This window comes from Fusarium redolens (assembly GCF_020744475.1).
Source record: "Fusarium redolens strain MPI-CAGE-AT-0023 chromosome Unknown BKA55scaffold_6, whole genome shotgun sequence".
Taxonomy (NCBI): domain Eukaryota; kingdom Fungi; phylum Ascomycota; class Sordariomycetes; order Hypocreales; family Nectriaceae; genus Fusarium; species Fusarium redolens.
In genome coordinates, this window is record NW_025763669.1 from 2,303,647 (window position 1) to 2,316,769 (window position 13,123).

General features: G+C 44.7%; 4 protein-coding genes across 4 annotated transcripts; 3 read left to right on the forward strand and 1 right to left on the reverse strand.

Annotated features, from left to right (window-relative positions):
* Positions 1-83: 83 nt before the first annotated feature.
* On the forward strand, positions 84-971 carry BKA55DRAFT_508810 (protein-tyrosine phosphatase-like protein; the record flags this gene model as incomplete). Its single annotated transcript, XM_046187469.1, has 2 exons — positions 84-588; positions 646-971. The coding sequence occupies 2 exons, from the start codon at positions 84-86 to the stop codon at positions 969-971; spliced, it is 831 nt and encodes a 276-aa protein (XP_046051407.1).
* Positions 972-1,949: 978 nt separating this feature from the next.
* BKA55DRAFT_508662 (uncharacterized protein) lies at positions 1,950-2,346 on the forward strand (the record flags this gene model as incomplete). The annotated part of the gene is made up of 2 exons (XM_046187454.1): positions 1,950-2,231; positions 2,284-2,346. The coding sequence occupies 2 exons, from the start codon at positions 1,950-1,952 to the stop codon at positions 2,344-2,346; spliced, it is 345 nt and encodes a 114-aa protein (XP_046051408.1).
* Positions 2,347-2,768: 422 nt separating this feature from the next.
* BKA55DRAFT_538211 (uncharacterized protein) lies at positions 2,769-4,731 on the reverse strand (the record flags this gene model as incomplete). The annotated part of the gene is made up of 2 exons (XM_046190009.1): positions 2,769-4,576; positions 4,623-4,731. The coding sequence occupies 2 exons, from the start codon at positions 4,729-4,731 to the stop codon at positions 2,769-2,771; spliced, it is 1,917 nt and encodes a 638-aa protein (XP_046051409.1).
* A 1,880-nt stretch (positions 4,732-6,611) lies between these two features.
* On the forward strand, positions 6,612-7,632 carry BKA55DRAFT_688834 (uncharacterized protein; the record flags this gene model as incomplete). Its single annotated transcript, XM_046199273.1, has 3 exons — positions 6,612-7,059; positions 7,156-7,350; positions 7,490-7,632. The coding sequence occupies 3 exons, from the start codon at positions 6,612-6,614 to the stop codon at positions 7,630-7,632; spliced, it is 786 nt and encodes a 261-aa protein (XP_046051410.1).
* Between the last annotated feature and the right edge of the window lie 5,491 nt (positions 7,633-13,123).

Below are 13,123 nucleotides of genomic sequence, written 5' to 3' on the forward strand. Positions count from 1 at the left end.
CATCTCTATCACATCAACAACAGGAACGCTAACCGTCGTCTTTACAACTTAGCCATCTAAACAAGAAAGGAGAAAAACCAAACATGGCTCTCTCGCGAGCTGACCTCGAATCCCTCGTGGCTGTTCACGTTCGAGAGCCCATTCCAGCCGACACCCTCACCACTGCTTTCAACTCTAAACCTTTCGTCCCTACTGAATCGATTATCAATCTCCGCGATCTAGGAGCTGTTCCTGGTAGCGCCATACGTCCTGGGCATATCTTCCGTTCTGGAATGCTCGACGCCGCAGCCGCCGACCCAGAGGCTATGGCTTGGCTCGCTGCCAACGTCAAGACTGTTTTTGATCTTCGCAGCAAGGAAGAGCGAGCTGCGTATCCAGGCCCAAAAATACCCGGTGTCAAGTTTGTCTTCTGCGAGCGTGTTGCTGAATACCCTCAGCCTAGTCCCGCCGACTTTTCTGTTGATGACGGCAGCACTGCTTGGAGGGTGCAGCTGATGGCTGTCCTAGCGGCGTACAAACCTTCTATCCGAGCTGTCCTCGAGCACGTGAGGGATAAACCGAACGAGCCCTTTCTTTTTCACTGCACTGGTAAGAAATCAAGTTTCTGTTTTAAGGAGTGACACTAATTGTAAAACTGATCAATAGCTGGCCGTGACCGCACAGGCGTCATGGCAGGGCTCCTTCAGACCCTTGCCGGTACCAAGCAAGAAGACGTCATTTTTGATTACATGCTATCACGAATCGGAATTGAGCCAGCCCGCGAGCGTCTACTCGTGTTCATCTTGGCAAACATTGATGTGAAGGACACTGAAGAGCCTGGCTTTTGGAACATGGTTAGCCTACGCCCGAGCTTTTGGAAGGCTTTTGTTGAAGCTGTTGAAGCCGAGTATGGAGGATGCGGTGGCTACGTGAAGGGCCTTGGGTTCTCAACCAAGGATTTGGAGACGATCAAGAAGAACTTGCGGGCTTAACGATGCCATGGCCGATGCTACTGAAGGTTAGACAGAATCGTCTTGGATATCGATTAAGTTGGCTGAAATGAGGTGTTCCACTGGACAATGTTGGGACCCTTATTGCGTTTAGGTAAGATACGTCGAGTTGATCACAGATATGGCTCAGTGTCTGCCTCCCTAAGCAAGTTGGGAATATTGGATATTCCCTTCTAACCCTGTCATGGTTGATCCTCCAGCCCATCTCGATCTTGCTCATCGTCATTTCATCTTGGAATGTTACCTTATTGGCACAATAAATAATTAAGTCCTATTAATAGAAGTAAAGATAACCAACTTGCACATAGTCCTCTCTCAACTTCGTGCATTCAGTCATTTACTATGTACGACTGAGTACCTTATCCGAAATCTAATGGAACACCCCAAATCATCTGCAGCCCTATGACATCACATCCATCATCCCCTGTCTGGGAACCCGTTGGACCCTGCATCTTGAACAAGGACCCACTACCCGCCTACCAATTAAACTTCATTGCATCCCATTTAGTGACGTTTCAGTGTATCCCTAAAACGTCAATTCCGCCACTATAGACCAAGAGCCGATTCGCTCTCTACGTGTGTTTCCAAGTTTTCCTCCTCGTTCAGGGTCTTGTGGTCATTTCCTCTTTCAGGGTCCAAGTTAGAACTGTATCATTTCTTTTGGATCTGCCGATAACGAGAAGCGCTGACCAGGTTTCCATACATATTTCATCAGTGATCGTAATAGGTGATGCAATAATTCTTGGCCAAACATGGTTATACGATCAAGTACGTTATGTTGCGTAACCATTCAAATGTGTATATAATATACTGTTGCAGCCGCTCTCAACGTCTATATCAAAATCATCAAATACAACAAGCCGCAAAAGCACAAGCACAAACACACACTATTGACTTACACATTCCAACACACGTTAAACACTTATCTGTATCCAACCTACCATACAATAGACCATCAACATGCCTCTCACACGAACTCACCGTCACACCGCTCCCCGTCGCTCCATCTTTAGCACCCGTCGCCGGGCTCCGGCCCATTCTCACCGTCATACAACAACCACCACTACCACTACCACAAAGCCCCGTCGCCGCGGCATGTTTGGCGGCGGTGCTGGTCGACGAACTCATGCTACCACCACTGCACCTGTTCATCACCACCAGCGCCGACCTTCTATGAAGGACAAGGTCAGCGGTGCCCTCCTCAAGCTCAAGGGAAGCTTGACTCGTCGACCTGGCGTCAAGGTATGTTCATTCTAACTGCCCTTGGGTCGATGGTATACTAACTCCATCAAAGGCTGCTGGCACTCGACGCATGCATGGCACCGATGGCCGTGGCGCGCGCCACCGCCGCTATTAAACATCTTAGGCAACTTGATTTGACAGTGGCTACCAGGTAGACTGATGTTACAGGAAATCTTGGGAATCAAATGGAGTATGGAATAACGGACAATGAACTTATACACAAACATGTACGATTATGATAGCGTTGATACCCTCTACTGGGAGTTGAGAAGAATTGTATGATCTGCTATACTGCTACAAACAAGCATAAATCTGCCCTGCCAGTGACTTTATCTATCACAATCTCACAGCTCGACCTGGCTACATAGCCCTTGGGCCTGCTTCTGTTCAAATACATATAAAAATGGTTTTTGTTGTTTTTGCCCCGTCCTTGACTACACTTGTGCCCGCGTTCTCATGGGCTTCCATCACCGTTCTGTGCGATATTTCTAGACCACTGCAGAGGTTTAGTGACTATGGTCGTGTGCGGCAGACTTGTTAATGTAACTCGTCCACATCAGAAGGAGAAACCCCAGCTGGGCGATAAGGAGGCGCTAACCGAGTATCCTTGTGCAATTTGACCGAATTTTGTAGCATATAGGGGCTTCGTACCAATTGGAGCATTGATGTTGAGGAGCCTCGGCGATGGTGAACTTTGCCGCATGCTGGATCAACCAGCTCGTCAATATTGGTGACAGATAAACGAGCCAAGCTCAATCTCTTCCTTTCGTATGCCTTCAGGGATGGGCTCGCATCTATACATTCCGTTCCAAGTTCATCCACATCGTGCTTGACAGGCTCAGAGACACGAACATGAGTATACTGCTGGAATTGAATTTCCAACCTTTCCAGAGCGTCTTTGCTGGGTGATGGGTGTTTCTTCATCCCATTAGAGGCCTGCAAGTCTCCAGTCACTTTCTCCCAAGCTTGTCGAGCTTGAGTGACCGACTTAACCAATACATCGTCACCAGGATTCAGAAGCTTATGGCTTGAAGGATAGTTTTGCCCGATTTCTTTCCGGTTAGATGTTGACGAAGCGCCCAGTTTCTCATTAAAATGCTTCTGTGTTGTCTGTATGCCGCTGGCCGCGGAGCAGCAACCACTGCTCGATGTTGATGGTCGATCGACTCGAACCCGAGGTGTTGAAGACCCGACTGGTGTACTGTTCAAGAATCTATCTTCAATGTTGTCGTCGAATCCCTTCTCAGATTCGAATGGATTGCACAGCGAAGGGAGAGGCGTCTTTTGACTATCGTTCGAACCCTTCAGTCGGTTTTCGAAAGTTGTTAGAGCTCGCCTATCAGCTCGTTCAGAGAATGGATCTTCCACAAGTTTTCCGATTCTCAGAGATTTCCCATCATCCGCTAGTGGTTTTCTGTTTACGCGACCTCCAACGATTTGCTGGACCTTGCTTTTGTTGAGGTTGTCCCCTTCATTCAAGCGGAGCTCAATGTTACTAATGGGAGATGCGTTCTCAGTTGATGCATGTGAGCGAGGGGTAAGAACAATGCTCCCTTGAATCCACCTATCGCCTTGTTCATCGCCTGACGAAGGTATGGCTGGAGTATGTTTTTCTGCGTGATTCAAGCCTTTTGGATGGAAACGATCCCATGCATTCGAGACCTTTGCACGCACTTTCGACGGTACCATACGCGTAAATCTTGAGGTCGAGCAGTTGGCTTGTTGTGGTGATGGCTTAAGTGCATTGGTAGCGGCTAGCATAGCGGCCAGTTTTCCATTGATTTCTTCACCAGCACACCGCTCTTGGATGTGAGGAATCTGACATCCTTCTGCAACACGGTTTCTCGCATTCTTGTCAATGGCATTGAGCGCCACAGGTGTTGGCGCTGCGAAATGCTTCGTGGGGTGAAATTTGAGGGGGTCATAAGACAGCGATCTCGTAGGCCTGTGGCGGCGTTGTAGACTTATGCTTGGTCGCCTTTGTGACGTATCCATGCGTATCCCAGTTGTGGCAGCTCGTCTAGGAACTCTTCCCAAGGCTTTTCGTGGCGAGAGCTTGCCCATGCGGGAGTTCTGACGGTAATTATCAAAGGCTCTAGGTGGTGCTTTGACAGGTGAAGGGAGGTCCAGCGGCGAGATGGCTTGGATGCTCGCAACCGAAAGCGATTTCCTTGGTGTAGTGGTCCGGCGCTTTTTTGGAGACGAGTTCTCTCCTTCATTTGAGAGGCGCTCTGGGGTGGAATCATCTAGTAACCAGCTTGCCATTTCGTCCGCAGTCTGCAGATCAACCATTGCTCTCTTCCGGGATGCTTGCTTGGGGCTATGGCTCGTATGGAACTCTGATTCTAGAACAGTTAGGAATTTACCCGGAGGGCATATGGGATAACATACGCGGTCGATCAGGCAGTAAAGGTTTTGTTATGGCTCTTTGGCGACGTGTTCCCAGGGTCCTTAGAATACTTCTGTTTCTCTTCTTACCGTATGTTATGGTAGCTGGCATCGTTGGTGTTTGATGTAATTAGAGTGTAGGGAGTGAGATGAAGTGAATGGGTGGCTCTACCCAGCGGTGATGAGTGAAAAGAGTGACTGTAGTCAGTTCAGTACATCCGTTAAGAGTGAAAAAAAAAAAAAAAAAACCCCCCGGAGGATTCGCAAGGAGACAGTGATCAGCGAATGCGGTTGAAAGTTTGTCGAAATATGGTCGGAATCCTTTATCTGTAGTATGTCACTGAAACACCTTCATTTTTCAGCCAAAAAGGACTCGTCAGGTCCAAGTATGAGAGACGTGATCGTAGAATGAGGTTCTAAGAGTTTGATTGTGAAAGCTGAAAAATTTGTGAGCGAGGGAGTCGGGAAAGAAGGAGAGAGGGAGGCTCATTTCACATGTGCCATACCTAAGGTAGGCACCTATGCCGGGAAATGGGAATTGGAGTTGCAGGCAGATAGGTAAGGTGGTAGCTAGGCGGGATAGGAGCTGCCTGAAAAAAGAGTTGTGGAAGAAAGTCAAGTGAGATGCTACAATACCGATCGGGAGTCGATATCACTGCCAAGCAGTGCTCGCAACAGTTGGTTTCTTTGGGCAGCTCCCTTATATTGGACACGAGCGGACCTGTACGGAAGCCTTTCTTGAATTTCTTAATGTGGAGATCTAAAGAGAATCAGGGTGATACCTCTGTATGAAGTCGGCGAGAGTAAAAGCACGCTCCCTCCAAGTTTCTGACCAGCCACTTGCAGCACAAGCGTACAATGGCCGTCCTACGTCAAGATGCATAGTACCATGTCGCCTCTTCGCTCTTTCCTGAACAGAGTTTCAATATGAAAACCACCATGCAATGTTGCACTGCAGATCATGTTCCAGATGCGATTCGTCAATAGTAACTCAGAGCCATGCTACCCCTGATTTAACATCAAGCAACTTAGCAAGGCGAGAAATGTTTAAGAACCACATAGAATTCCTATCATGGAACCGAGTATACTAGGCCTCCAAGACATGAAAGGCTTACTGAATCATTCCTGGCTTGTATTGTGAAGTGTTCAGACGAACTGTGGTGGAATTTATTTACTCGATTATTCTTAGTTGTAGGTTGTCTTCACCAACTACCTACCTAATCGATGATAGCCAAATGTAGCTACATACGCATGTACGGCGAAGCTGACCAGATATTCGATACAATAGCCAGCTTCAGAATTAGGTAATTATAGCTTGAGACAGTCCCCATTCTTCTGCTCGTACAACTTGGTAATCTCATCCTCAAGACATGGCCCGAGACTTGGGGGCTCAGACAATGCACTCAAGTCCACAGAACTTTACAAAATCGTTGAATGCTTTATGACCGTCCGAACCACTGTTTCGAAACGAGTCACTTGCCTTGCAGAATGAAAGATTATGATGAGAAAATCTTAGTGATTGCTCTATACCTATCTTCAAGGCTAAGGTGTTGAGGTAGCACAACTGTCGTCCATGAAGAAACACGTGATCCCACTGCCACCGAAGTGATGTGTGGCTTAGTGCGGATCAGAATGTGGCGCAATCACTCATCATCGTCACCTCGCCGAACCTCCAGAAATTTCTCTCGAACGACGGGTCGACTGCTACCGAACGAGTTCGGTGGAAAACGGCAAGATAACCTGATTACGGTTTGCAAATCCATTATTAAGACTCACGATGTTCTGATCATGAATCTGGCTGGTTTCCCGCATCTTTCAATTTCTTGACCAACACATTAAACCCGAAAGCTCCGACCAGTTACGATTAATTATCGCCTCTCATCCGTTCCGGCCGATCACGAAGTTTCTCAACCACGTTCTCTTCGACTGTAAACCACGAGTCAGGAAGACATTGGCTTTTGTGACTAAAGCGACCTCATTTAGTCGGTAAACATGTTAAGACAACCTGTTCGCGGCGTGCGTGCGCCGTTACAGGCCTTCAGCCAGGCAGCTCAACAGGCAGCCTGGAATGGTGCATGGAGAAGACTCTTCACATCACAGGCGCAAAATAAGACCGCGCATCAGCTTCTGAGATGGAAGGCCATCCCTTGGGGTGGTATGATGGCCAGGCTGAGGAGTGCTCGCTTCGGGATCGGTTCTACGACAACACCAGGCATGCTCCAGGGCGTGTTGAGGCGTGGTTTTCGATTTACCACAAAGCGCAAGACAAACAAGGGGCCGGCCGTTGATCAAGCCGAGGAACCAAAGGGCCTCACCGCCAAACTCAAGAAGCTCACAAAGGAGTACGGCTGGGTGACCGTTGGCGTTTACCTTGGGCTGACCGTTCTCGACTTCCCATTCTGCTTCCTGTTTGTTAGAATGGTCGGTGCTGATAAAATCGGTAAGATATTGCCGCGGCCTCACCCAGATCCGTCAACGAGGTCGTGCGGGTCTTTGTTCTCAGTGGGTTGCTAACTGGTGCCGCTGGCGCAATTAGGCGAGGTTGAACATCGTGTGATGTCGTCAATCAAGCAAATGATTCCCGATACTGTTCGGGAGGCCTGGCACACCTACTGGCAATCGTTCAAGAAAGCTGAGGCGAGAGCCCTTGGCGATGACGATATCAGTGACAAGATGGAGATGGCCACATGGGGTGTCGAGAAAGCCGAGGAGCGCAATCGCACCGATGCCAGTGAGTACTATCATTAGATTTTGCCCCTGGGCGCATGCAGTAGATGCTTCCCCTCGCCCCTAATTGCTCGTGATGTGTGGGAATTACAGAACGCTTGCCCAGTTGGTGAGAAAGGCTAACGACTCAATCTCTGCGACAGGTTTAGCAACTCAGCTGGCGCTGGCGTACGCCATTCACAAGAGCTTTATCTTCATTCGAGTGCCGTTAACGGCCGCCTTAACGCCCAAGGTCGTCAAGATCCTTCGATCATGGGGCTATAAGATCGGAAAGAAGAAGGCTTAGATGTTGAAGATGGCATCATAACGGTTCGAGACTGGAAACCCAGAAGCCTCCAAACACAGAAACGTTGCATTTCTGAAACGCTTGGCTTGGAGTGTTAGCCACTTACACGGTATTTGTATAATTAGTGTAGTTATTGGTGTTGGCTGGAATTGTTGATAGATAGACTTGATTGTATAGTACAACTCCTTACTTCTGAAGCACACGGGCATTTGTTTCCTGTGGCTGAATCACACGGGATGAAACATCTGGGCCTCGGACAGATCGAGCAAATTCGGCTGCACCGAGCCAGTGATCAGCCAACAAAATTACTGTTGTTAGATGCGTATTCAGGAACTGGCTTCGGATGGCATAAGCCATTGAACTCTAAGACGGAGGCGTCGAATGGGGGTGACCTGCAACATACAATAGGAAACAGGCGTGAAGAAGCCCAGACTTTGAACAATGGTCGTAGGAAGCTTGGCGTGCCTTTCGTCCTGAGGAGGATAGTGCGCCGATAGATCTGCAACCGCAACGTTTTGAACAACGCCATGTGTTCCAATGGGGCTTTGTTTGAGATTCTCTCGAGATGGCGGCTGTAACTCCAGAATGGGCCTCGAAACGCCAAGAAATTCACTGAGCAGCGGGGCGTCAATTGTGGACAACAGGAAGAAGAGGGCGGCTAGAAGTTCTGGAAGGGCCGTTAGTTGTGGATTTGGCAGCCTGTCTCAACCATGTTTGACCCACGACGTACGATTCAGGCTCAAGAGTGAGTTGTGTGATTGACTTTGCCCTGGCCGATGTCATAGCAAAGACCGAGCGAAATGCGAAAGGATCCTCATGATTTCGGGGATCTGTAAAAGACTGGAAAGAAACCCGTTCGGAGGAAGTGGGGATCTTCGTTGGTGCGAAAGTAAAAAGATCCTATTGTCTCTGAATATCCAGAACTGGAGTTAGTCCCGGGCGCTCATGTTTCTGTTAATCCATGCGTGACAGGTCAAGAAAGTCAGGGTTCAAATTCAAGGTTCAGGTAACGTTGACCCCCTGCAGCAATCAGAGAATTGGGGCGGGCTTTAGTGAACGGGAATAACGGCTAGTTAAGTTGGCGATTGTTTCGAGTGCCTGACTTTTAGCGGTGGGGACTTACCAGGGTTGGCTTTGTTCCGCGGTTTTCGATAAGGTGGGCTTGATGAGATGCATGGAGACTTATGATTGAGCATTGACCACTTTGGAGTTTGGAGTTTGGAGAAAAACCTGCCTTTTACAGGCTCACTCCCTCGAATTCCTGAATTTCCCATTCATCGCCTTCCATGAGGCACAGCATACGCACATGTACTATGAATGTATGTACGTTCATGACCTAATCGGCGCCAAACAGCGGCTCCGAGAAGCGGGCCTGATAGTGTGACCAGCTGTTGGCCTTACAATTTTTAGACGCACGCGCGATGTCATTCACCGTTCTCGTTCTCGTGATTCAAACCTTGATTTGGGTTTTTGGTGTTTTCCCCCTACTCTTTTTTCTTTTCTTTTCTTTTTCTTTTTTCTTAGCCCAAGCCCTGAAACCCGGGCCGTTGAGATGCGTTGTTTGCTTATTGTGACAGCCCAAGATGGTAATCAATTCGCTGTCTGTGAGATAAATACATGGTCTACCGTAATAGAAAAGCCAAATTAAAATGAAAATCGAGATGCCTAAGTACGGATAGATGGCAATCAACTATGCCTGCGATTGCCTGTGCAAGGGACCCTTGCAATGATCAACCCAACGGCTCAAACAAAACGTGGAGCATCCAGTTCACGTACTACGTAGTAAAGGCTTAGCAAGTAAACAGGGAGAACAATTGGTGCTTGACAATAGAGTTTGGCGATGAAGCAGCGGTGGACACACCTAACACAGTAGTGGACGGTTCGTGGAAATTGCATGACAGGGCGAGTGGAACTCAAGATAACGTCCGTCACCCACAGACCGGCCACCCCTACAGACTGGCCACCTTGGCCAAAACACCAAGAACTAGATATTATAATTAATTAATTAATTATCTTAATACTATATTTTTTATATTAAATAAAAATTTAGTTAGTAAATATTTAAATAAAATTAAGTATAAAGATCCTTAAGTTTTAATTTCTAGACCTTATTTATTATTCTTTTTAGTTATAAAGTCTTTTATATCTATTTATAAGCCTTTTTAATTATTAGAATCTTTATAAACTTAATATTTAGGTTATAAATAACCTTTTTATACTATTTTAGTTAATTTTCTTTATTTTCCTTTTAAAGAATAATTATTTCTTTATTTTACTTCTTAATCTTAAAGTTATAGCAGTTTAATTAACTTCTAATCTTCCTAAATAGTAGCCTAATAGTTAAATCTTATATAATAAAAGCTAGGATATGCTCTAGAGCTTGCTAAAGCTATATAGATAACTAGGGAGTCTTTAGGAGACTAGAATCCTGCTTTTTAGCTGGCGAATTTACTATAGCAGTAAGAGAAGCTATCTCTATAACTATTAGGTTTATTAAGACCTTTGCCAAATTAATAAGCTATAATTTAGTAGCTTTAAAGCCAGCTATTGCATTAGACTTTATAATAGCTTCTTTCTAAGCCTTATTATAAGTATATAAAAAGGTAATCTTATTAATATAACTATTATTAGTAATAGAAGCGAAATCTAATAGCAGTTAATAATATGCTCTCTTTAAAGGGCTAAAGATAGTAATATCTAGTAGCTATAGGATATAAAAAGAGTAAGCAGGAAGAAATAGTAAATATATATTATTATTAAAATATTCTTAAAGGAATTCTTTAGTTATATAACTTCTATAGCTATTAAGAATAAGAAGTTAAGGTTTATTCTTATTCTTAGGTATTATTAATAAAATAAAGACCTTTCTTAATTAAATTAATATTAGTTTATTACTTATCTAACCCTTCTTATTATAGGCAAATTCCTAATTATTTAAGAAGTCTAAATCCTTAGGGAAATATTATTATTAAATTATTTTCCCCTTAAAGATAACTATAAGTCTTAAGACTTTCTTAATTATTAAAATATACTTAAGAATTATAATTTAAATATAAAAACTAAACTAATAAATAAATACTAACTTCTTATACTTATAGCTAAGGAATAAATTATTTATTCCTATCCCTTTTATTATTCTAACTTTATTAATATTATATCTATTCTTTTACTTAACTATTTATATTACTAGTATTATTAATAATATAAAGAATACCTTTATAAGTTTAATAAAAGCTTTATAATATTAGTTATAGTTAATTTTCTTGCCTTTTAAAGTCTTAATATCTTTATTTTAACTTAAAAAGCCCTAAAGCTAGTTCTTTCTAATGCCTTTTAGAAAGCCATTATAAATAGTAATCTTACTAGCAAACTCCTTAACTTACTAGTATAATATAAGGTATCCTAAATTAGCTTAAATAAGAATCTAGTCTCTTAAATGCCTTTCTTAAATATTAGAGAGCTTTTACTGCGTTTTTTAGGCTTCTCTTAGTATTATACTTCCTTTAATCTAACCTTATAAAGTAAAATAGTTAATACTATAAGCTTCTATTACTTTATTTACTAAAACTTTATTTATAACTATCTAAAGCGCAGCACTTATATCTTTTTTAGTAAAAGAAGGCATTCTAAATTAATTAAAGTTAGTTTAAAATTAATTAGAATTAAATTAATAGAGTTATAGCCGTTTAAAGTATATATAATTTAGGTGGCTAGGTAAAAAATGAGGTAGCCAGTCTGTAGGGGTGGCCGGTCTGTGGGTGACGGACGTTAATGAATGGTTGTTCAAAACTGACAGTTTACAATCACAACGTCAGCAGAAACTGAGAAAAGCGTCTGGCTCAACCATCAGGCGGCGATTCACCATGCCATGTGGGAAAAAGTGGCTCCCATTCAGCAAAGCCAAGGTACTAATCGACCACTGTGACATCAACGGTTGTGAGGTGTGATGTGACATCAAACTGAAGCTGGGGACGAGAGGTCAAAGTGTTCCATTGGCCTTTTGATTCGTGACTTTGCCGCTCCATAGACGGAAATCTTATGTAGTTGACCCGGCGCGTAGCTCGCCAATTCTCTTCTGCTTCACCATGCATCCAGGGCCTGGCCTGGTCTGGCTCAGGTGGATAGCCATAACTCCGGAGCGTCAGGGTTGGCATCGACAATCACATGGATCATGATCCCCCACATGGTTTTTCGGAACAAAGAGATCTGGAGCTGGAACTGGAGCGGAACAGCCTGTGGACCACTGCGGAAGAGGGCCGGGCCAGCATCCATCTCGAGTAGCGAGTGTGTTTGTGTACCAAATAGCGACTTGTGATGACGCTTTGGTGCTGTGGCATCACCAATAGGTACTGGACCGGTGAGAACAAAACGTCAACTCAAAGCAAACAAATAGCAAGTGTTGGTTGTCTCAAGGGTCACAGGGCACACTTATGACGATGTTGAGTCAGGCTGCTGCAACGTCGGAGAGAAATGGAAATGAGACTGGGAATAATAGTGCCACTTAGTGGAGGTGTCACTGATCGCTACGTTAGCTTGATGTCTTGGCGATGATCCGTATTAGGCGCCCTGCTGAGAGCAACAACCACGCACACACTCTTTCAACTTTGATATTATACTCACGTATCCAATAACCATGAACACAGAGTGTCTAGCGGCAGAACAATAGAATAGTGGCATTCAACAAACTTTCCTGACAGGAATAAGCTTTGCTGTCCCAAAAAGCTGGAACGTCTACACGAGATGTGTGTGTTCAGATGGAGTCATAAAGTCAAACTTTCGGGTCCTCATAATGTTACAGTTTGGCCAGAGCCTAAAGAGCAGAGGATGAGTTATGCTGTGGGACCTCAGGCCATTGATGATGTCTTTCATTTTTTACTATTACACGGCTGACAGTTCATCATAACCAGTCGGCTGAGCGGAGCCAAAATTTTGAAGAAAAATATAGCGGGATGGATCTCCTTTCCAGTCAACGCGGCTTGTTTTGTTACCTGCTAGCCTGTGTATGGTGATAAGGAGATGAAGCAGGGCTGACTCAATCATGGTCGCCAAGACCGGAAAGTCGAATAGCCAAATTACCACAACAAATATAGTTCGGATAGGACCAGACTAGATAAGCAAGCGCCCCTATCGTCAGAGACAAGCGCGTGACAGATGTGCGAAGCAGTGCATACTCAAGAGAGTTAGGGACAGTCGGTGAGACATTTCATAAACCACTATATGCAGCCTCGATGTGTTGTCAAGAACCAAAAAAGAACAACACGATGAACAAACATGCTCTATGCCGAGGTTGGTGGAGGCCAGAGTTTTAGAGTTTTAGGCGAAGTTCTCAAAGTTCTAACCCATGAATAAGGGAGTCCCCGAACCCATGCCCGTGTTGAGTGGAGAAGGACGGAGGTTATGGAGTATGAAAAGCGGAGACTCGGCACAAGCAAAGTCTCGATGTAAGAAGTTTGCATCTCGACTGGTTAATAAATTAATTACTTTACACAAA